Here is a 24,754-nt window from a genome sequence, read left to right as displayed (position 1 = left end):
TCATAGTTGCATATACACAAAACAATAGATTACAGACACCAAATTATTCGATACAAGTCAGTACAGAGTATTCATAATTGACAATTTATATTCAATATCAAGTCTTAAAGAAGGAAAGAAAATATTCCTGGCCATGGCATGTTGCTCTTTCCATATGAGCTAATGGAGGACCAGCGAAGCCTCTATAGACTGACAAGGCTTTTCTTGTATGCAAAAATGATAAACTATGCACACTTCACCAAAGACTGACTCTTTATCACTCATCTGTTTGAAGAAAGAGATCTTTGGTCAATAGTATTGTATTTTACTCAAAAAACAGTGACAACACTGCAAACGAATGTCTATATCTTTCAGTTTTACCCTAAAAAGACTAAAATGATACACTTGTTTTCATCACATATACAGTATTGGATTATCACAAGTAATTGCATAAATGCTACAAATAATCATGTCTTGTGCAATTCTGCTATATGCAAATTTCATGTTTTCATTCTGAAAAACATACCATTCATTATCTGATCAGACGGTGTGACCACAGTTTGTGAAATAATCATACAACTATTAAAATTGCAACATCAACTCATTAGGACTTCCCAATAAAAAACATAATAAAAAGTGTGGAATAAACCTCAGACTTTTGGTAAACCCAGATATAGCTGTTACACCCAACACAATATGACAAGACACGTTTGCAAATGTCTTTAAGGTTTCTATAACGTGGTACATTAATTATCATTGTGGATCATGTTGAGTAACTAACGTGTCCTTACGTTAATATTATGAGTTCTTTTAGATCTTATCATGAGGAATGGTTAAGGAATATTGAAACCACATCTGATCTGGTTTAGGCAACTGATGTGTCATTTATGGCTGCAGGTGTGTTTCAGAAGTTTCCCATAAACTGAGAGAAAACCACTTTTGTACTAAACTGATAATTGCATTCCTAAGGTGTTATTTGGTTTTCAGTTAACATAATGAAAGCATAATTCATCATTTTTATTATGTTTTGTTCATTAAAGACCTCATCTGATTGGTTGGACAAATAGTTTATATGCACTCAAAGAGATGGTTATTTGTCATTTACATGCTTCCAAAGAGTACACTAAGGTTTATCGTATTTTACAGTCTTCCATAACTCAGTTTTTCAATTTAGTTATAAAGGTGAGTTATTTTATTTTAATTTCACTAATGCATGTGCTATTTTTGCATGTACTGTATATTGGCAATGAGTTCAAAAACCTGGAATATGGATGAGAAATATAATGAAAAAACGTTTGATTCTTTTCTGTTTTTAGAGATCCGGTCATGGTGGCTGTGATTCTAGTGCTGGCGCTTGTATTCTGTGGACTCTCTTCTACTGTATGTTGACAACAAATAATTGTTTTTAGCATTTGAATACAGTGAGCTATGTTTTTTTCTTGTGTGTGGTTATTGATCGTATTTGTTTGTAAAGCATGGACAGGATATGCAACCAGGAGATGTCCCTATAAATGTTGGAGTGAGTATATTTTAATTCCTTAATTCCAGATATATTCATTAAGCTATAGTGTTGGGGTAATGCATTACAAGTAATTTGAGTTACATAATACTTTTTTTAAGTAGCCTAACTAAAGTAACACATTACTTTTAAATTTACAAGAAAATATCTTACTTTTTCAAATTAGTAACACAAGTTACTTTTTCCCATGTATTGACTGACATTTCTCCTGTCCCCGTGTTGAGAGAAATCGGGAGTAAGAGTGCAGTGGTATTGTGAGCACTGCGTAATGATACTATTGTAGATCTAAATGTGAACATGCATTTCACTTGCACAAAACAGATTCAGTTTCACTCAAAATGATTAAAAACAGTGAAATGCAAATCAGAATATTACGCAAAAACCTGCAATAATAATGACATTCGATTATCCAATTCAACCATACACCACATTTGTGTTTCATTTTTTGTTTTTTATTGCTGAAGTAAGAGTGTTGAACTTTCTTCTCCTGTATCCTATTCTTCTGCAATCCAGAATGGCAATACATCTGAAAGGTTTGTTTGAGCCGCGCCCTCTACATTACAGCTGTGAATGTGCATTTCCTTCAGCCTGAGGCATATTCATTTCACTCTTAGTGTAAAAGGGCCTTTACATTTGCCAAAAATAGCTGGAAATATATTTTTTGTTATTAAAAAACAAACAAACAAGCAATCCCTGATGAGAAAAGTAACACAAAAGTAATACAATGCATTACTTTCCATAAAAAGTAACTAAGTAACACAATTAGTTACTTTTTTAGGGAGTAATGCAAAATTGTAATGAATTACTTTTAAAAGTAACTTTCCCCAACACTGTTTATAACATTCTACTCAACTAACATGACATTAGGTCTGAAGATTACACTAGTATTATTACTAAATGTCATTGACGTAATCAGTAAATGTGTAGCATGCATATCAATAGTTGCGACCCAAATGATCCACTATACTATGCACTTACACACTATGTACTTATGCACTATGTATTCAACCATGTAGTGTATGAGTTTTATAAGGTTATTTTCTCATTCAACATCTGAGTCTGATCACCCCTCCCCCTCCGCTATGTAATTAAAGCTTGAGTGCATGAAGTGTTATTCCACATAAAAATAAGCTTAAACTGTTATTCTCTTTCATTCCCATGACAGAGTCTCAGATTTATCCGACGTCCTTTGGCTCAGAGATCAATCAACACAGTGACCAGTACATACTTTTATCCTTCTCCGCGACTGGAGTACTTGAGCCCCTTCAGCCAGAGTCCTCTGCACAGCTTCCATTATGGCTATAACTTCTTCCCATATTATAACCCATCTCTCTATAATCCTCTGGGTTCTCAGGTGTACACACATTATCCTTACCTTAGTGGAGGTCAGATTAACCCGATGATCATCAGCGTGAGAGCTGTGTAGAGTCCTCAACTTCAGAAAGGTAGTGTGTAAGCATAGCTCATAGATTTGTCAAACATCTGGCTTTCATGTTAAAATGTACACTTTTAATACTTTTACTACTTTTATTTACAATTTTACTTTTATGTTGTATTTGTTCTGTTGATGTGTGCAGCCCCTGCCCAGGTGAAAAAACAAAACAAAAAAAAAACTCTTCCATAATGTACTTAAAGGCCCGGTTTCACAGACAGGGCTTAGACTAAGCCAGGATTAGCCCTTAGTTCAATTAGGGCAAAAATAGCTTTTATAAACATACCCTAGAAAAAAACATAATAGTGTGCATAACATGGTGTGCATCTTGAGAAAAAACAATGGCTTTAACATATTTCAAGATGTGTCAGTGCAAGTTGCTTTTAGTTAAAAAAAGCTCAAACATTTTAGCATTTTAGCATTTTAGTCTATGACTAGCTTAAGCCTTGTCTGTGAAACTGGGGGAAAGTGCTCTATTTTCACGCACTATTTTTGTACTTAATATACTAAAAATTCTTCTTTAGTACTTCTTAAGATAATCTTAAGAACAACTAAGTGTTCTCAACTGTGCTATTTTTTTGTATGAAAGATGCGTTCAAGTAACTAAATACATTTTTTTAATACAGAGATAGTGCCAGGACATAAGCTAAAGTTCTGAGAACATTCCCTGTTCCCTTGTAGGTAGAGGTTACATAATCGATTATTTATTGTTTGTAGATTTACCTTTTGTCTAGAAATTTGAATATAGACTTTAATTCGTGTTTGACTGAGACTCTACCATATCATCTCCTCCTGTAATGAAATCAGAAATCCCATGTAAAACCAGCTTGCATGTATAGAAAATAGTGTAACATGCTTCAAAATTCACTCGTTGCCTCTTAAAGATCATGTACAAAAACATGGTGTATTGCAGTGTTTCTTTTTGAATGTGGTCTGTGGTGATCTGACCACCAGCATTTCAGCTGCTTTTTATGATACTCTGTAATGATATGCTTGTTTAAAGCCATTTAGAAATCTAGATATGAACTGCTACAGGGCACATACTACAACCCAAAGAAACATGAGGCACTTGAAAGCACAGACAAACTGGACAAGTGGCATTCACAGCTATCCCTCGAAATTTAATATAAAAAAAATCACAAAATCTAATAATTAAAAGCCTATTTATTATGCAGATGTGCGTATGTGTCTATGATGCATTTGTTCCTGATCTGCGCAACATTTACCACACCGGATTTACCTCATGACTTTCACAACAGTGCAAGTGCTATCAAGAAATATTCAGTCTCTGATCCAGTTAACCACACGCATGTCTTGTTTGAGAAATGTCTTTGTGATAACTAAAGATTTTACATTAGGTAAGGTAGCAAAATATTAAACAAAGTGTCATCTGAGCTAAAAGATGGTCTCTGTGTGATTTTGGATGTATGAAATCTTCGAGTTCTCTTAGATCTTTTAGCAGAGCAACAGGTTCATCACATTAACTGTTCCGCTTACGTTTGACAGAAAATGTCACAATACCTTTTGTCTTCATTTCCAACAATATCTCTCTTGTTTTATCCCTTAAAACCCATCAATCTAGTTATGGTGAAATATTTCACTTGAAAACAATACTTTGTGCTGTCTGTCTTTAAAATAAATGGCATTTGGTTGTTTTATAACTCTTGACATTGACATTCAAAAAGTGACAACAATGACATTCAAAAAGTTTTAGGTGTGTCTTAAGTGTCCAAATACTTTTTGGGGCCACTGTATAAAAATAATATAATGAGATGGTATCATATGCATGTAGATCTTCACTTCAAAGTTATAAGTATCCTAAATTTGCACCAATGATAAAATGTACCTGGGTTTTCAGTAACCAGTTTACCAGTAACCAGTTTTGTTTAGTTTTTGAAAACAGGAAATGAATGACCTCTTTAAAGGAACAGCTAAAAATTTAAATTCAGTCATAATTAACTCAGTCTCATGTTGTTCTAACCCTGTATGACTTTATTTCTTCTCTAAAAACCAAAAGGAAAAAGTCATACAAGAGCTTTTTGTAAAGACTGAACTTCCCCTCCACCAAGTTGTTTTCCACTGGATCACTGAATCAGTGAACTGAACTGAACCAGATCAGTCCGATTTTGCACAAACCATTTAGACTGGGTTTTGTGAAGTGGATGGAATAATTTGTTGGAATTTAAAAATAAAATTAAGGAATGTTCACAAAATTGGACATCACGTCTACTTTTAAGAATTTATGTGTCCAAGGAGACAATACAGCAAATGTTAATATTTCTGTCTGTTCCTCACACTCTGTAAATTGCTTTAGAAGACTTGGAATATAGTATGTCATATGGGTCACATCGACTACTTTTATTAAATACTACTTTTGGGTAATTTTGCATACTCTAATTTCAAAAGCCTCAGTCCCCATGTTGTTATTCTGGAGAAAAAGGCCTTTTATGTTGCATGGAATATAACAGGTGAATTGTTTCTTTGAATTATATTATTTGGGTGAATTATTTCTTTAAGACAATGCTGAGACTACAAAAGCAACTTAAAGAAACTTAAATATAAGGTCTTTTGTTGAGTTTTGTTTAGAAATTTTTTGAGCGGTTTGAGAAATTCTGTCCTCTTGGAGTGATTCTTCTTGATTTGATCCTTGACTTCTTGTGACTCAGTCTTGATGGTGTTTGATAATCAGAGGGTTGCTGCAGCTGTGTTTTGTCCAGAATTATTGAACATTAACATTAATTAAGCTAACTTGAAATTCAATATTAGTCCTAGAGTTTCAAATTTTAATACAATTCCAAAGGTCCATTCAATAGAAACATTTATATATATATATATATATATATATATATATATATATATATATATATGGTGCGGGTTACCCGACTCCCTCCAATTAGTAGCCTATATTTTGCCATGCTGAAATGATGTGACCCACTGTGTTTCACTGGCTGCATTTACATTACTTGTTTCAAGTGACTCAATTGTGACACAGATCGAATGACCCACGGACGTGTAAGCAGGAAAAAAGCACATGGATTTCGATATTCTCAGATCGGTTTCAGGCCTTATTCATATGTGTAAATAAATCTGACATGAATCGGATTTGCGTCTGCCATGTAAGCAGACAGATTGGATATTCCCCTTTCATTGTGAGTCATGCATCATTGGCAACTGTAGTGAATGGTGTCAACTCAGATGGACTGTCTTGTGGTTACAACACCTGAGTCTGCTCACAACGTGGCCACCACAGCAGAGCCCCCAGCCAACATGGTCACCCCACGAAAGCCTCCATGAAGCCTCCATTGCACATGAAGACATTAAGGCATTCTCTAGGCATTTAAGACTGGCTTGAAGTCTAGAAGATACACTGCTGATATCAGTGCGAGTAGCTGGTATCTCTGCATTGGCTTCAAGTCTGGGGATCACAGAAGTGGTCGCACTGACATTTGCACTCTCTGTTACGGCGATGGTCATCTGGTGTGTTTGGGCTGTGCACTGCACTTCAGTTCAAGAGTTCGCTCCAGCACAAGAGTCTACTAAATGAGTCTACTCCAGAGCCCGCTCCAGCCAATGAGTTTGCTCCAGAGCCCTGCTCTGCCGTAGGGGTCTTCAGTCCCATCTGACCTGCTGTGGTGGTCTTCTGCTCCGCCATGGGAATCTTCAGTCCTCTGTCATTCCACCACAAATTATATTCCCCATAATCCATTGCCTGGACTCATCACTGATTGCCTACAGCTGTGTCTTCTTACCTCATCAGTCTCACCCTATTTAAAGCATGGTTTCTCACTCATTCTTGTATGTGTTAGCTCTGTTTTCCTAGCCATGGTTTCCTAGTCTCATGTCTCTTGTTTTTTTTTTTTTTTTTTGGGATTCTTTGTTTGTTCTCAGGTTTTCTCAGTTTGTCTATGCTCTGGATAACATTGTTTAGACTGCCAACTCTGAGCTTTTGGACATTTGCCTGTTTTTTGACTACATTTGTTGATTACCTCTTAATAAATACTGTGTTTGGATCCTCAACCTTCAGTTCATAACAATACTGAACAATCAAAAATAAGTTGTTGTATCAATGTAAATAGTTTGCAACCTATTAGAAAGAGAAAAGGGAGATGGAGGTGGGGGTATCTGCATGATGTAGAAATTCATATAAATTGACAGGTAAAATACAGAAAATATTTGGGGAAATAGCGGTTTAATATTTAAATAAATTATTATTATTTTATTTTTTTTTACAATTAATTTATTAAATATACATTTATTTATGCAATTTACAGACAAATGCATCCTGTCTGAACAGAAGGGTATAAAATGTATCCCCACTGAGAATTAAAAAAAAATTAAAGATATGAATGCTGAAGCAGAGAAATTCCATCATCTAGCAAATTTACAATTATGAGTAGTTTAAATGCTCTAATTTTATGAATGCACTGTATTTATAAAATTCACAATTTTATTTGACAAATTATGTTGTATGTAAAATGTATTAATATTATTAGAGTGCTAAAATATGCATCTCAATATTTTTAGCAGTTTATACTTGGAAGCGTGAATTTTGTTTCTACAGATCGTTACATCATAAATGGGGTTTATAGTTCATTGTCATTTATTTATAACTTCTGCCAGTCATGTAGGGGCTGGTATATGAGATGATGTCAGATGATATCCATGTGGAAAATTACAATTCTGACTGTTTCACATCTTCAGTCATCATTGACGTCTTTTGGGTTGGTGAAGTATCTGTCTGAGCAGCAAAACCTGTTTGCTCTGGTCATATGAACTACAATCACTCATGCCATAACAAAAACAAGAAATCCCCTGGTAAAATCTGCATCATTATGGATGAGCAGTCTGAATGATCTTACAACAATAAACAATGAAATTCTGTTCACAATTTTTTCCATCGAAGGCAAGTCAAGTCACCTTTATTTATATAGCGCTTTTTACAATGCAGATTGTGTCAAAGCAGCTTTACATTGATAACTGGTATATAATTTTGGCTACACACCAGCTCTTAAAGAATAGTGTCAATGCAGGCAGTTCAAAGCACTGTTGAATATCAAATGTCAAGTCAAATGTCAAGTGTCCCCAACTAAGCAAGCCAAAGGTGACAGCGGCAAGGAACCCAAACTCCAACAGGTCACATCAGGTGGCAAACAAGTGGCAAATAGGTGTTAAAATGGAGAAAAAAACAATGGGAGAAACCAGGCTTAGTCGGGGGGCCAGTTCTCCTCTGGTGAACAGTGCTTTGTTACAATTCAGGTTGCCATCATAAGTCCGATAGGATCGCTACATTTAAAGTATTTATTTCAGTTCCATCCAGTTGAGGATCGTATTCATCACGCCGGTATGGACAGTTTGTTGAGGACCTGTGCCACTGGCTGTCGTGTCGATGAGGCCTTCACAGTGGATGATCTAGTTGACTCAATCTCTGCTGATACTTCAGGGCTGCGTTGTGGTCGTGTCATGGCACCGGTCCTTGGTCTCAGCTGGATACGGCCCAGATCCGGTTGACTACGGTAAACCTCAGAATAAACAGAAAGACTGATATTAGCATAGATGCCATTCTTCTTCTGATGTAACGAGTACATCTGGTGTTATAGGAAGTGTTCCCGGTTCCGGCTCACCTAATTTATGCAGCCTAATAATCCTTTAACGGATTTGAAAATATAAATTTATAATGGTTTATGTGTATGCCAGGTTAAAGAGATGCGTTTTTAGTCTATATTTAAACTGACAGAGTGTGTCTGCTTCCCGAACAATGCTAGGAAGATTGTTCCAGAGTTTAGGTGCCAAATAGGAGAAGGATCTACCACCTGCAGATGATTTTGATATTCTCGGTATTATCAGCTGGCCTGAATTCTGAGATCGCAATAAACGTGAAGGACTATAATGCTTTAAGAGCTCGCTCAGGTACTGGGGAGCTAAACCATTAAGTGCTTTGTAAGTAATTAGCAAGATTTTAAAATCTATACGATGTTTAACAGGAAGCCAATGCAGTGTTGACAGAACTGGGCTATATGGTCATACTTCCTAGTTCTAGTAAGAACTCTAGCTGCTGCATTTTGTACGAGCTGTAGTTTATTTATCAAGCGAGCAGAACAACCACCCAGTAAAGCGTTACAGTAATCTAGCCTTGAGGTCATGAATGCATGAACTAACTGTTCTGCATTTGTCATTGAGAGCATATGCCGTAGTTTAGATATATTTTTAAGATGGAAGAATGCGGTTTTACATGGCCTTCAAATGAAAGATTTGTATCAAAGAGCACACCCAGGTTCCTAACTGACGACGAAGACTTAATGCAGCCATCAAGTGTTAGACAGTATTCTAGGTTATTATGTGAAGAAGTTTTTGGTCCAAAGATTAGAATCTCTGTTTTTTCTGAATTTAGTTGTAGGAAATTACTGGTCATCCAATTTTTTATATCAGCTATACATTCCGTTAATTTTGTGAAATGGTAAGTTTCGTCAGGGCGCAAACAAATATAGAGCTGAGTATCATCAGCGTAACAATGAAAACTAACGCCATGCTTCCTAATGATATCTCCCAAGGGTAGCATGTACAGACTGAAAAGCAACGGTCCTAGTACTGAGCCTTGCGGTACTCCATATTGAACTTGTGATCGATATGACCTCTCTTCGTTTACTACTATTATCTGATAACGGTCAGATAAGTATGATTTGAACCATGACAATGCGATTCCACTAATGCCAACATAGTTTTCGAGTCTATTTAAAAGAATATTGTGATCAATAGTGTCAAATGCAGCACTAAGATCCAGTAACACTAATAGAGAGATACAACCACAATCTGATGATAAGAGCAAATCATTAGTAACTCTAATGAGAGCAGTCTCAGTACTATGGTACGGTCTAAATCCTGACTGGAAATTCTCACAGATACTATTTCTGTCTAAAAAGGAACATAGCTGTGATGAAACTGCCTTTTCTAGTATTTTTGACAGAAAAGGAAGATTTGAGATCGGCCTGTAATTGAATAATTCTCTAGGATCAAGTTGTGTTTTTTTAATAAGAGGTTTAATAATAGCCAGCTTAAAAAAATTTGATACGTATCCTAGTGATAAAGATGAATTAACGATATTAAGAAGAGGATCTATGACCTCTGGAAGCATCTCTTTCAATAGCTTAGTCGGTATAGGGTCTAACATACATGTTGTTGATTTTGATGATTTAACAAGTTTAGACAATTCTTCCTCTCCTAAAGCAGTAAATGAATTGAATTTTTCCTCAGGGACACTACAATGCACTGTCTGACGTGATACTGTAGTAGACGGTTGCATGGTTATAATTTTCTCTCTAATATTGTCAATCTTGCAAATAAGGAAATTCATAAAGTCGTTACTGCTGTGCTCTTTGGAAACATCAGAAGTTAAAGCTTTATTTCTTGTTAATTTAGCCACTGTATCAAACAAATAACTAGGGTTGTGCTTTCTTCTAAAAGTTTTGAAAAATAGACAGATCTAGTAGTTTTTAAGGCCTTTCTGTACTCAATCATTCTCTCTCTCTCCACGAAATGCGAAATACTTCTAGTTTTGTTTTCTTCCAGCTGCGCTCCATTTTTCTGGCTGCTATTTTTAGGGTGTTGCTCACTGTACCATGGCATTGGATTAATTTCCTTAATCTTTTTTAAACGCAAAGGAGCAACTGAGTCTAATGTGCTGGAAAAGACAGAGTCAATAGTTTCTGTTGCAACATCGAGGTCTTCTAAGCTGTCTGGTATGCTAAGGCGATGAAACAGATCAGGAAGATTATTTATAAAGTGATCTTTAGTGGTAGAAGTGATGGTTCTACCATATTTATGGCAGGGAGGCAGTTTAGCTGCTTTGACTAAATGTAGTATACACAAGACTATGATCTGAGATGTCATCACTCTGCTGCAGAATTTCAACAGCATTAATATCGATTCCATGTGACAATATTAGATCTAAAGTATGATTACGACAATGAGTGGGTCCTGACACGTGTTGTCTAACTCCAATAGAGTTTAGAATGTCTGCAAATGCCAATCCCAATGCGTCCTTTTCATTATCTACATCGATATTAAAATCACCAACAGCAAGGACTTTATCTACAGCTAGTACTAACTCTGATAGAAAATCAGCAAATTGGTTGCGTCACTGAGTGGGGAGAACTTGTTTGATGTTCTTACTGGAATGGAAGAGTGGCGTTTTCCGCGGCTAGGCCGCCTCACCGATACCCAAGTGCCCTGCTGCGCGGGCTCTACAGCCGGAAACGAACAATGTACAGAGTTCACTAAGCTTGTCTCATCCAAAACAGTATCTGAAGCCCTTGCATTCTTACTATCCTCGGTTAAAGTTTGGATGCGTGTCTCTAATTCTGAGATTTTCTCTGTCAGCCTGACTATTTCCCTAAATTTATGACATGTAAATCCCTCGTCGCTGACACAGAAAGCTATACTAAACATGTGACAAGTGGAACAACTTGCAATAATGGGAGAGGATGACATGACTCACTGTGTTTGTAGACTGATCCGAGTTACCACAGCTGTTTGATGAACGCGTTGAAAAAAGAGCGCGTGAGAGACTGATGACAAGTTAACAAGCTAGCGAGATGCAAACGTGTTGTAACAGCGATTTAGATTCAAAGATTACAAGCTAGCAACGTCAGATTAATGTGGTAGGCAATATTATATATAAGGTAATAATAATATAAGCAACAATGAATAAAAGTCAGAGATTCAAAACAAAGCTATATGGAGTTAGACGCAAACCACTCTGAGCAGCGAGGCAGACAGGAGCAATCGAGCAACAATGTCACTTGATGTAAAGAAACACTACGTGCCTATCAACTAGACATGCGCGCAAGCTAGACATGCTCTGATCAAGTACGCCAGTGGCTCTCAGCTGGTTTCACTGCAGGATCTAGATTTTACATTAAACAACAAGTGATGGCCCAGCACAGCACCATAATAGTTTGAAGCACAAAGGCAAAACGCCAGCTGCAATCATGGGGCTCGCAAGTGAGCCTGTTGGGAAGTTTGAGAGAGGTGTATTCTCTCTCACCTGATGAGGATGAGTTGTTGGATGACAATGACTTATATATAACACTTATAGGAATACTGAGATAAAAGACAAAAAAAATAAAAATTCAACCATCTGTTGTTTTGTTGTGTTGGTTAGCACGTTTTATTACAGTGAACCATTTCAGTCGTCTATCGGGATCCTTAGGAATACGATACAATGATTTCCCTGTTGCATTCCCCCACCTGTTCTGGCATCCTGGCCTACAGCAGCTGTCCACCATGTTGAAATAGTAAGGTTTGTAAGGTCTAAACAGTCTGGTTTTAAATTATTGTTCAACCACTATCGATACCAATGCTACAGCCGCTCTAGCACTCTCCTGATGGCCTGCCAAAATTGCCATTTTGGATTAGATTAGCTTTATTGGTCTGTATTTTGTACTTACAAACCTTTTTGGAAAATAATGATTAATAGACACTCACCATAAACATGTATTTAAGGTATAAATAACATGTCTGTATGTTTTATTTAAGTGTTAAATCACATGACATTTTCATTTTTAGAGTCATAATACTGCATCAGGAGCACTTTACATTAAATCCCCATTAGTTAACGTTAGTTCTGTCAAGACAACTCTTGGGATAGTGGTATGGTAATTGAGATTAGAATGGCAATGGATATGGCAATGTTAATGTATTTGGTCTTGGCGGAATTGATCTGCTACGCTGCTGCTGCTGCAGAGCAAGTACCGAGACTTGCTGCTGCCAATACATTAACAGACATTGCTGTGAGCATGTAAGACATGCTGCTGCTGCTGCACATGTAACAATGGAATTAACCCCCAACAAAGCAGGAAACAGAGAAAAGGGAAAACATCTAACAGATCAAAACAGGTGTAAGGCAAGCCAATAACGCTGTGATGAAACAGCTGAAGAAGACTATTGCTGTACAATGAAAAGCACTTTTTGCCCTACACATTTAATGGGAGATTTAGACAATACAGTACTATACATGTGCTTTTGAGTAAGAACAAGCTGCTGAAGCTGCTGCAAATATGCATAAATCTGCACATGATAAGGGATGGAACAAACACCCTTCCAACAAGACAGAAAAGGATAGACAAACACCCCAGATCTATCAGCAGATCTGTCGCCAATAGACAATAGGCCATTTGCTGCTGCTGCATAGACAAAACTGCATAACGGTTCAGCTTGTGCTTGGATGCCACCAGAATATAACAAACATGACGCTTAGTATTAACTGTATTGATAGTTCTTTTAAGTGACTCAGAGTCAGACACACGTGCATCTGAATCAACCACACGTTTAGCACTGCTAAAAAACATTGCTCTGGAATTTACAAACTACCCAGCATATATGATTCAACACCCTTAGACCTGCTTACAAACAATTGGGAGACAGATTTAGATGAACCGATTTCAGAAGAAATTTCGCACAAAATAATACAGGGAATTTTCTCATTATCCATATGCCTTAGACATGCTGTAGTACAAATCAAAATTGTACAGCGTCTGCACTCGTCTAAAGTCAGACTCTCTAAAGTTAAAGCTGACATAGACACCACATGTGATCGATGTAGGCAGGTCCCCACCACTCTTCTGCACATGTTCTGGACACATTCTGGCTTAATATTTCTGAGAACTTTTCCGGGGTATTTGGAAAGATGGAAAGAAGAGCCGTCCCCATTTATTGCATTGTTTGGTGTGGTCCCAGTAAACACCTCTCTTAGCAAAAGGGAAATTAACATGTTGGCCTTTTGTTGTCTTCTGGCTAGGAGACTGATATTGTTTAAATAGAAAGACACTAATCCACTGACACATAGCCACTGGATAAGGGAAGTCATGAGCCTTCTTAAGTTGGAGAAAATTAGACATACAATCAGTAGACATACATGTCTAGTGGGACATTTTATAATATCTGGCAGCCTTTCTTTTGTTGAGGAAATGGAAGCAGGTACCATGGCGATGTAAAAATGTTTTGTTTCATGGACGTCTAAGTATGTATGGTGACTTTGTTTATGTTTGGTGCTCGAGGGAGGGGGGGTTTTGTTATGTGTGTTCCTCCATTCTGTATAATGTATGTGAAAACGAATAAAAAAAAACTTTGATCGAAAAATAAAACAAAAACCTTGTTCTGAAAATGAATTCGTCATTGAGTAATACCTCTGCTAAATATGGTGGACGCAGATAAAGTGCAATGCTTATATCACTTTAACTGTTTTCATAATGTCCTAAACAGAATATAAAATAGCTGTAACAGCAAAAGGCCACTGCTGCATAACCATGCAGTAAAACTTCTGCTTATATGCTTCAGTGATACACTCATGCATCTGTTGACATGATGCTAGTTTGAAACTTGTAAGATAGCTCATTTAGGAATGATAACCGGACCACACAAAAGCACATATGTGGAATAAAAGATCATTTTTACTTATCTTAGATGTTGATTCAGATGCCTTCTGAAAGCACGCTGCAGACTGCTAACAGCCATCAGCCAACTAACAATGAGCAACACATATTTATTACTCTTTGTTTACATTATTAAAAATACAAACTGTTCATTGTTAGTTCATGTCAGCTCAGGTCCATTAAATAATGTTTTTAATTTTAATAACTAATGTATTAGTAAATGGTGAAATAAAATTTAACTGTCACGGTTGGTGATCCGCTATCTCATTTAAGGACTGTCAATGATCAGCGGCAGCTGATTGTCATCTAACAGCCTATTTATTGTATTTTGTCTCATGTTTGTCAGATAGTTGTTGGAGATTCCCCCGTGCTGTTCCTTGTGTTCCTCGTGTGTTCTTCAGTTTGAGTCAAGTTCATTGTGGCGTATTGTTCCTGTTCCAGTTCATGTTTGGATTTCTCACCTGGTGTTCTCCCTTCACTTCGGGCACTCTTCACGGTCTGCACTCATCTGTCCCGGATCGCCCATCGAAGTCCCTGTGTCACCGCTCTCCTGCTGACTGCTACATGTTTGGATTATTTGTGTGTTGACTCAATAAAGAGAGAAGTTTACTTGCTACTTGCATCCGCCTTTATTGCCGTGACATTAACAAAGATTAATAAATGCTTTTACTTTACTTATTTCTCATTGTTAGTTTATTTTAGTTCGTTAGTTCAACTAACTGATCCTTATTGTTGCATTACCACCTTTAAAACCTTTCTTGAAAATAGTATAAAAGTTTTTTGAAGCAATAAGAAACCACTATAAATACAAATTGTACATTTCCAAGAACTTGCCACATATGTTTTGAACTATATTTCCAAAATATTTTTCCTTTTTTGATCAGGGACACACTTATGTGTCATGGACCCACATTTATAGGCATAGTATGCATTTCAGATGTGAGTTTGCCATATATTATACAGTATAAAAACTGTCCAAAATATAAAGTCACAGGCCATAATTTCACATGCATGTATTTAAGATGTACAGTACAGTAAACCCTGTACATAAGTTTACATATAGCTTGCTTAAGTATATAGCAGGCAATGTGGTTTGTCTAAACAATGCACCGGGGCAGTGGTGTTGCATGATTTACACTCTTGTTTGGATTACTTCACATTGATTGTATAAGGGATTTTGAAAGGCATTTTTCAAGTTTTGGTAGAGAGTTGAACAAAAGTTAACTTATTGTCATGTCATCTACAAGGTGAATGCACTGGACCAAGCCCTGGTTTACTCACATCCAGCCAGTATTTAAGCCAAAGTACCACAGCTGCCAGAGTAATACAGACTGTGACATTACAATAACTGGACAAGAGCATCTGTACAAGGTAACTCATTCATTTCTTGATTTATACAACATTTATGGCTTTTAATTCTGTCTTTATTATTGGTAAATGAATAATCATAAACACGAGCAACCAAAATGCTTTATTAAAAAAATACACTGTGGAAAATATTTAGAGAATAAAGATTTCACATTAATCTCTTTTGGCGCTTTTGTTTTGTAGGATGAAGTCAACACAGGCAATGATACTGATGCTTTTTGTTGCATCAGTCTTTTCAAAACCAGTAAGTACAGTATCAATTAAATGTTTTCTTTTACATTTTTATTATGTTTTTTACATATATACAATGTTACTTTTATAGCTACTTCAGTTTCTTTCAAAAGAATACAGTACTATTAATAATGATACTTTTTTCAACTGTTTGAATCCTCAGTTTCCTTTGCGCAGAGGATCTGATTCATCAGACTCTGTGCAGTCAGGATCCAGTTCAGAGGAAAATGATTATTTGAATCGCCGGTTTCCTTTGCGCAGAGGATCTGATTCATCAGAGTCAAGATCCAGTTCAGAGGAAAATGATTCATCCAGGCAGGATTCAAATTCTGAATCAAACGAGTCTAAATCAAGTGATTCTGATTCTTCTGAGGAAGTCATTGTGCCAAGAACACGCGCTCCAGCTAGGACCACAACAAAACCACCAACCATCGCCACCACCACCCCTACCACCACCACCACCTCTACCACCACCACCACCACCCATACCACCACCCCCGCCACCCCTACCACCACCACCACAGAAGACACTACCACCCCTACCACCACCCCTACCACCACCACAGAAGACACTACCACCCCTACCACCACCACAGAAGACACCACCACCCCTACCACCACCACAGAAGACACTACCACCCCTACCACCACCACCACCACCACCACCACCCCTACCACCACCACCACCACCACAGAAGACACTACCACCCCTACCACCACCACCACCACCACAGAAGACACTACCACCCCTACCACCACCACCACCACAGAAGACACCACCACCCCTACCACCACCACAGAAGACACTACCACCCCTACCACCAACACAGAAGACACTACCACCCCTACCACCACCACAGAAGACACTACCACCCCTACCACCACCACCACAGAAGACACCACCACCCCTATCACCATCACCACCCCTACCAACATCACCATCACTATCACCACCACAGAAGACACCACCACCCCTACCACCATCACCATCACTATCACCATCACCCCCCCTTGAAGGGGTGGCGATGGCTGCTAATCTGCTATTAACTTGCAATATTGCGGTTTAATCATATTTTAATTCAAAATGAATGTACAAATAACAATGTACAACTGATTATACTGCACAGAATAACAATGTGCTTTGAAAAAGAATGATACTAATGAATGATTTAACTAATAAAGATTTTCTTCATTTGAGAACAATTTTATGATGTGACTACCTTTAATATGATGCAAGAAAAATCAAGTCATATTTAAATGTGGTTTTTATTGGTAGTATTTTGTCTGAATTAAGAAAATATGATTTCATATCAGCATATTAATATGTGAGTGACTTTTCTTGTACCTTTTTAGTAACCAAATGAAATAATAATAATAATAATAATAATAACAACAGTAACAATATACAATTATTATTATTATTATTATTATTATTATTATCAGTAGTTGTAGTAGAATTACCATAGCATTAGTCTAAATCACATGAAAACTTCTATGTATGTTTTTTTCAATTCACCTCAGGTTTTTTTTCATGAGGTCAAAATAAAATATAGCTGCAAGCAGCGATGACGGGCCCAAGCCTGGTGGCACCGCCACCCCAGTGGCTTCAGTGCAACTGTGCATGGCAGGCAATAGGTATTTAAAACGGTTAAACATAAGGACTATGTCAAAATCACACCACATTTACTGCAGCAGCTGGTGCTCCCATGATCACAAACCACAACAGCCACATCCATGAGGTCATTTAAATTTAGATTAATATCATGTCATAAAATGTCATAAGTCAATTTCAAATGAGTGCAGAATACCGTGCTAATCTGCCATCTGTGTTTTTCTCAGACAACCACTATAAAAATTACTGAGCAAACTATGTACTATTATTTGTGCAAACTCAACAGTACTCTGAGAAATCTAATCCAGTGTAATGTGAATGTCTGTGATTGCTGATGTTGTATTACTCTAACATATAACCCTAAATTTTTTGACCCCCTGAGCTGTTGTTTGCGCAATAATCTTATGCACCAAAATCATGCTTTCATTTAATTTCAGTATGAGCAGATTTATCTGTTATAGACAGCCACTTTTATAAAATCACGTGAAATTTATGTAAATATAGGTTTTGATTTTTTCCTAAAACCTATTTTGGTGTTTGTGTGACCATGCTGAAGGAACAGGAGAGTTCAACACTCATTACTCTTACTAATTACTCAGCACTCTACGGCCTAAGGAAGTATAGAGAACTTTGTCTTCAGTAAGCGCTCTGCCAACTGATTGAACTTCAACTTTGACTCCTGGTCTTTATTGAGCATATAGAGCTCCGGACGTCACGTCACCCATTCTGTTTACACCACCATGTTGGCAGGCAGGGACAGCCGGGAGCGAATATAAAATGAATTCTTAACCGTTTAATCCCAAATTTTTTCCCAGACATGAAAATATCCAAATGAGGGGTCATTAGTTGCCCCTTAAAATAAACAACAATTATTTTATACATTTTTTATGGAATTGTGTGTGAAAAATTGTGTTTTATGTTCAGCCACAATTGTGACTGGTGGAATAAAGTGTAACGTTACGTTATACTGAAAATTCTTAGCCTGTATCAGCCCAGTTATTTAACACATTTTAAACTCATTCATGTAATTTTAGGGTTACTATTAAACATAAAAACAACACTTATAGGAATACTGAGATACAAGACAAAAAAATAAAAAGTTTTGTTGTGTTGGTTTAGCACGTTTTATTGCAGTGAACCATTTCAGTCGTCTATCGGGATCCTTAGGAATACGATACAATGATTTCCCCGTTGCATTCCCCCACCTGTTCTGGCATCCTGGCACACAGCAGCTGTCCACCATGTTAAAATAGTAAGGTTTGTAAGGTTGAAACAGTCTGGTTTTAAATTATTGTTCAACCACTATCGATACCAATGCTACAGCCACTCTAGCGCTCTCCTGATGGCCTGCCAAAATGGCAGAGTTTAGATTGCCATTTTGGATTAGATTAGCTTTATTGGCCTGCATTTTGTACTTACAAACCTTTTTGGAAAATAATGATTAATAGACACTCACCATAAACATGTATTTAAGGTATAAATAACATGTCTGTATGTTTTATTTAAGTGTTAAATCACATGACACTTGCATCAGTAACACTTTACAATAAATCCCCATTAGTTAACGTTAGTTCTGTCAAGACAACTCTTGGGATAGTGGTATGGTAATTGAGATTAGAATGGTAATGGATATGGCAGTGTTAATGTATTTGGTCTTGGCGGAATTGATCTGCTACGCTGCTGCTGCTGCAGAGCAAGTACCGAGACTTGCTGCTGCCAATACATTAACAGACATTGCTGTGAGCATGTAAGACATGCTGCTGCTGCACATGTAACAATGGAATTAACCCCCAACAAAGCAGGAAACAGAGAAAAGGGAAAACATCTAACAGATCAAAACAGGTGTAAGGCAAGCCAATAACGCTGTGATGAAACAGCTGAAGAAGACTATTGCTGTACAATGAAAAGCACTTTTCGCCCTACACATTTAATGGGAGATTTAGACAATACAGTACTATACATGTGCTTTTGAGTAAGAACAAGCTGCTGAAGCTGCTGCAAATATGCATAAATCTGCACATGATAAGGGATGGAACAAACACCCTTCCAACAAGACAGAAAAGGATAGACAAACACCCCAGATCTATCAGCAGATCTGTCGCCAATAGACAATAGGCCATTTGCTGCTGCATAGACAAAACTGCATAACGGTTCAGTTTGTGCTTGGATGCCACCAGAATATAACAAACATGACGCTTAGTATTAACTGTATTGATAGTTCTTTTAAGTGACTCAGAGTCAGACACATGTGCATCTGAATCAACCACACGTTTAGCACTGCTAAAAAACATTGCTCTGGAATTTACGAACTACCAAAGGTGTAAAGTACTTGAGTAATTTTACTTGATTACTTTACTTAAGTATTATTTTTTGGGATTTTTACTTTACTTGAGTACAATTAAAAATCAATACTTTTACTTTATTTTTAAAGAAAAAAAGTAATTTTTACTCCTTACAATTTTATTTACAGTCAAAAAGTACTTCTTTTTTGGAGATCATTCTATTTTCCCTTGCTATTACCAAACCAACTTAATTGCACTGATGCCCAGTTTAATTTAAATGTTATTTATTGATTTTCAATGAGATTCGTTTTCACATTCCATGAAATTGGTCAGACATGTTCATTGGTCCTTTGGAAGTGATGTCATGTCGCATCAATTACCACAATGCACAGCACCTTGACCTGGAAATTAGAGAAATTATAACAGTCAATCAGTGGAAGAAAATGGAGGAAGAACATGATTCAGCTGCGAACACAGTCCAAAATCAGCCACAGGATCAAGAGCACCCGTGGCCAACAGTTCATCTGATGATGAAGATTTTTTCGCTTCTTTGAAACCGACAACACATGAAGCCAGCAACTTTCCCTTCTATTTGCAGCCTCTCTATCAAGACTAATATACCTCTTCCTGCATCGGCTGCCTGTGAGAGGCTTTTCAGCACTGCAGGATTGCTTTTCAGCCCCAAAAGAGCTAGGCTTGACACTCACAATTTTGAAAATCAGCTTCTGCTTAAGTTAAATCTGAGGTTTTACAACTTTGAGTAGCATGTTGCATATTGGCATGAGATAGTAATCTTATAGTTTGATAATTAAATACAATTAAATACAAACAGTTCTAAAGCAGGATAAAACCTTGTATGTGGTTCATTCAATTCATGTTTTTAGAGATTAAAAGCTTAAACAAGAATCTCTAGTGTTCATTCTTGCTGTTACTTTTACTTTTTTAATACTCAAGTACAATTTTAATGTGGTATTTTTTTTTTACTTTTACTCAAGTATGATTCTGGCCAGACACTTTTACTTTTAATTGAGTAAAATTTTCACTCAGTACTTGTACTTTCACTTGAGTAACATTTTTGAGTACTTTTTCCACCTCTGCGAACTACCAAGCACATATGATTCAACACCCTTAGACCTACTTAAAAACAATTGGGAGACAGATTTAGATGAACCGATTTCAGAAGAAATTTGGCACAAAATAATACAGGGAATTTACTCATTATCCATATGCCTTAGACATGCTGTAGTGCAAATCAAAATTGTACAGCGTCTGCACTGGTCTAAAGTCAGACTCTATAAAATTAAAGCTGACATAGACACCACATGTGATCGATGTAGGCAGGTCCCCATGCACATGTTGACACATGTTCTGGACATGTTCAAGACTTTACAAGACTTTAAAAAGAATTTTTGAGAACTTTTCCGTGGTATGTGGAAAGATGGAAAGAGGAGCCGTCCCCATTTATTGCATTGTTTGGTGTGGCCCCAGTAAACACCTCTCTTAGCAAAAGAGAAATTAATATGTTGGCCTTTTGTTGTCTTCTGGCTAGGAGACTGATATTGTTTAAATAGAAAGACACTAATCCACTGACACATAGCCACTGGATAAGGGAAGTCATGAGCCTTCTTAAGTTGGAGAAAATCAGACATAGAGACAGAGGGTCTTCAGGGACATTTTATAATATCTGGCAGTCTTTCTTAACTTTTGTTGAGGGAATCAGGTAACATGGCAATATAAAAATGTTTTATTTCATGGACGTCTAAGTATGTATGGTGACTTTTTTATGTCTGGTGTTCAGGGGAGGGGGGTTTAGTTATGTGTGTTTCTCCTTTCTGTATAATGTGAAAGCTAAAAAAAAAAAACTTTGATCGAAAAACAAAACAAAACATTGCTCTGAAAAATTAATGTGTCACTGAATAATATCGCTGCTAAAAATGGTGGACACCGATAAAGTGCAATGCTTATATCACTTTAACTGTTTTCATAATGTGCTAAACAGCATATAAAATAGCTCTAACAGCAAAAGGCCACTGCTGCATAACCATGCAGTAAAACTTCTGCTTATATGCTTCAGTGATACACTCATGCATCTGTTGACATGACACTAGTTTAAAACTTGTAAGATAGCTCATTTAGGAATGATAACCGGACCACACAAAAGCGCAAATGTGGAATAAAAGATCATTTTTACTTATCTTAGATGATGATTCAGGTGCCTTCTGAAAGCGTGCTGCAGACTAACAATGAGCAACACATATTTATTACTCTTTAAGTTATTAAAAATACAAACTGTACATTGTTAGTTCATGTCAGCTCAGGTCCATTAAATAATGTTTTTGATTTGAATAGCTAATGTATTAGTAAATGGTGAAATAAACTTTAACAAAGATTAATAAATGCTTTTACTTGACTTATTTTTCATTGTTAGTTCATTTTAGTTCATTAGTTCAACTAACTGATCCTTATTGTTCCATTACCACCTTTGAATCTTTTCTTGAAAATGGTATAAAAGTTTTTTTAAAGCAATAAGAAACCACTATAAACACAAATTGTACATTTCCAAGAACTTGCCACATATGTTTTGAACTATATTTCCAAAATATTTTTCCTTTTTTGATCAGGGACACACTTATGTGTCATGGACCCACATCATTTATAGGCATTTACATAATACGTTTTATGATACCCAACATTCATTCATATGTCAAGCATTAAAAATGTATTTAAACTGCCATTTAAATAATTTGACAAGTATGCATTTCAGATGTGAGTTTGCCATATATTACAGTATAAAAACTGTCCAAAATATAAAGTCACAGGCCATAATTTCACATGAATGTATTTGAGATGTACAGTACAGTAAACCCTGCACATAAGTTTACATATAGCATGCTTATGAGCATTTCACATACTAAACATGTAGCAGGGAATGTGGTTTGTCTAAACAATGCACCGGGGCAGTGGTGTTGCATGATTTACACTCTTGTTTGGATTACTTCACACTGATTGTATAAGGGATTTTGAAAGGCATTTTTCAAGTTTTGGTAGAGAGTTGAACAAAAGTTGACTTATTGTCATGTCATCTACATGGGAATTCACTGAACCAAGCCCTGGTTTACTCACATCCAGCCAGTATTTAAGCCAAAGTACCACAGCTGCCAGAGTAATACAGACTGTGACATTACAATAACTGGACAAGAGCATCTGTACAAGGTAACTCATTCATCTCTTGATTTATACAACATTTATGGCTTTTGAATCTGTCTTTATTATTGGTAAATGAATAATCATGAACACAAGCAAGCAAAATGCTTTATAAAAAAAATTATACTGTGGAAAACAATATTTAGAGAATAAAGATTTCACATTAATCTCTTTTGGCGCTTTTGTTTTGTAGGATGAAGTCAACACAGGCAATGATACTGATGCTTTTTGTTGCATCAGTCTTTTCAAAACCAGTAAGTACAGTATCAATTAAATGTTTTCTTTTACATTTTTATTATGTTTTTTACATATATATAAAATGCTACTTTTATAGCTACTTGGTATCTTATAAAAGAATACAGTACTATTAATACAGATACTTTTCAACTGTTTGAATCCACAGTTTCCTTTGCGCAGAGGATCTGATTCATCAGACTCTGTGCAGTCAGGATCCAGTTCCGAGGAAAATGATTCTTTGAATCGTCGGTTTCCTTTGCGCAGAGGATCTGATTCATCAGAGTCTGTGCAGTCAGGATCCAGTTCCGAGGAAAATGATTCTTTGAATCGTCGGTTTCCTTTGCGCAGAGGATCTGATTCATCCGACTCTGTGCAGTCAGGATCCAGTTCCGAGGAAAATGATTCTTTGAATCGTCGGTTTCCTTTGCGCAGAGGATCTGATTCATCAGACTCTGTGCAGTCAGGATCCAGTTCCGAGGAAAATGATTCTTTGAATCGTCGGTTTCCTTTGCGCAGAGGATCTGATTCATCAGAGTCTGTGCAGTCAAGATCCAGTTCAGAGGAAAATGATTCATTCAGGCAGGATTCAAATTCTGAATCAAACGAGTCTGAACGAGTCTGATTCTTCTGAGGAAGTCATTGTGCCAAGCCGCGCACCACCAATCATCACCGTCACTTGAAAGGGTGGCGATGGCTGCTAATCTGCTAATAACTTGCAATATTGCGGTTTAATCATATTTTAATGCAAAATTAATATACAAATAACAATGTACAACTGATTATAGTGCACAGTATAACAATGTGCTTTGAAAAAGAATGAAACTAATGAATGATTTAAGTAATAAAGATTACATTTGCATGTCACCATTATGGTTTTAAGTGCTCATTTTGATAATTTTTTTTCTTCATTTGAGAACAATTTTATGATGTCACTACCTTTAATATGATGCAAGAAAAATCAAGTCATTTTTAAATGGGTTTTTATTGGTAGTATTTTGTCTGAATTAAGAAAATATGATTTCATATCAGCATATTAATATGTGAGTTCAGTAACTTTTCTTGTACCCTTTTCAGTAACCAAATTAAATAATAGTAACAATATACAATTATTATTATTATTATTATTATTATTATTATTATTATCAGTAGTTGTTGTAGTATTACCATAGCATTAGTGTAAATGACATGGAACCTTCTATGTACGTTTTTTTCAATTCACCTTAGGTTTTTTTTCATGAGGTCAAAATAAAATATAGCTGCAAGCAGCGATGACGGGCCCAAGCCTGGTGGCACCGCCACCCCAGTGGCTTCAGGGCAACTGTGCATGGCAGGCTATAGGAATTTAAAACGGTTAAACATAAAAGGACTATGTCAAATTCACACCACATGTACTGCAGCAGCTGATGCTCCTATAATCACAAACCACAACAGCCACATCCATGAGGTAATTTAAATTTAGAATAG

The 24,754-nt window shown here is 36.6% G+C and overlaps 1 protein-coding gene and 1 long non-coding RNA gene across 2 annotated transcripts; both read left to right on the top strand.

Annotated features, from left to right (window-relative positions):
* Positions 1 to 15,607: 15,607 nt before the first annotated feature.
* LOC125258275 lies at positions 15,608 to 16,403 on the top strand. The gene is made up of 3 exons (XR_007182573.1): positions 15,608 to 15,727; positions 15,908 to 15,968; positions 16,119 to 16,403. It is a non-coding gene; the product is annotated as an uncharacterized LOC125258275 (long non-coding RNA).
* A 6,252-nt stretch (positions 16,404 to 22,655) lies between these two features.
* On the top strand, positions 22,656 to 24,157 carry scpp8 (secretory calcium-binding phosphoprotein 8). Its single transcript, XM_048175116.1, has 3 exons — positions 22,656 to 23,062; positions 23,247 to 23,307; positions 23,457 to 24,157. The coding sequence occupies exons 2-3, from the start codon at positions 23,248 to 23,250 to the stop codon at positions 23,910 to 23,912; spliced, it is 516 nt and encodes a 171-aa protein (XP_048031073.1). The 5' UTR covers positions 22,656 to 23,062; position 23,247; the 3' UTR covers positions 23,913 to 24,157.
* The last annotated feature ends 597 nt before the right edge of the window (positions 24,158 to 24,754 follow it).

The sequence above is a fragment of the Megalobrama amblycephala genome, linkage group LG2, assembly GCF_018812025.1.
Source record: "Megalobrama amblycephala isolate DHTTF-2021 linkage group LG2, ASM1881202v1, whole genome shotgun sequence".
Taxonomy (NCBI): Eukaryota; Metazoa; Chordata; class Actinopteri; order Cypriniformes; family Xenocyprididae; genus Megalobrama; species Megalobrama amblycephala.
Note: the sequence above shows the minus strand (reverse complement) of the source record. Positions and strands in the feature narration are given on the sequence as shown.

What these genes read in the sequence shown, in the direction of transcription:
- scpp8 (XM_048175116.1), top strand. Translation starts at nt 23,248, where the DNA reads ATGAAGTCAACACAGGCAATGATACTGATGCTTTTTGTTGCATCAGTC. An exon ending in CATCAGTCTTTTCAAAACCA is followed by an intron (nt 23,308 to 23,456) that starts GTAAGTACAGTA and finishes TTGAATCCACAG; the next exon opens with TTTCCTTTGCGCAGAGGATC.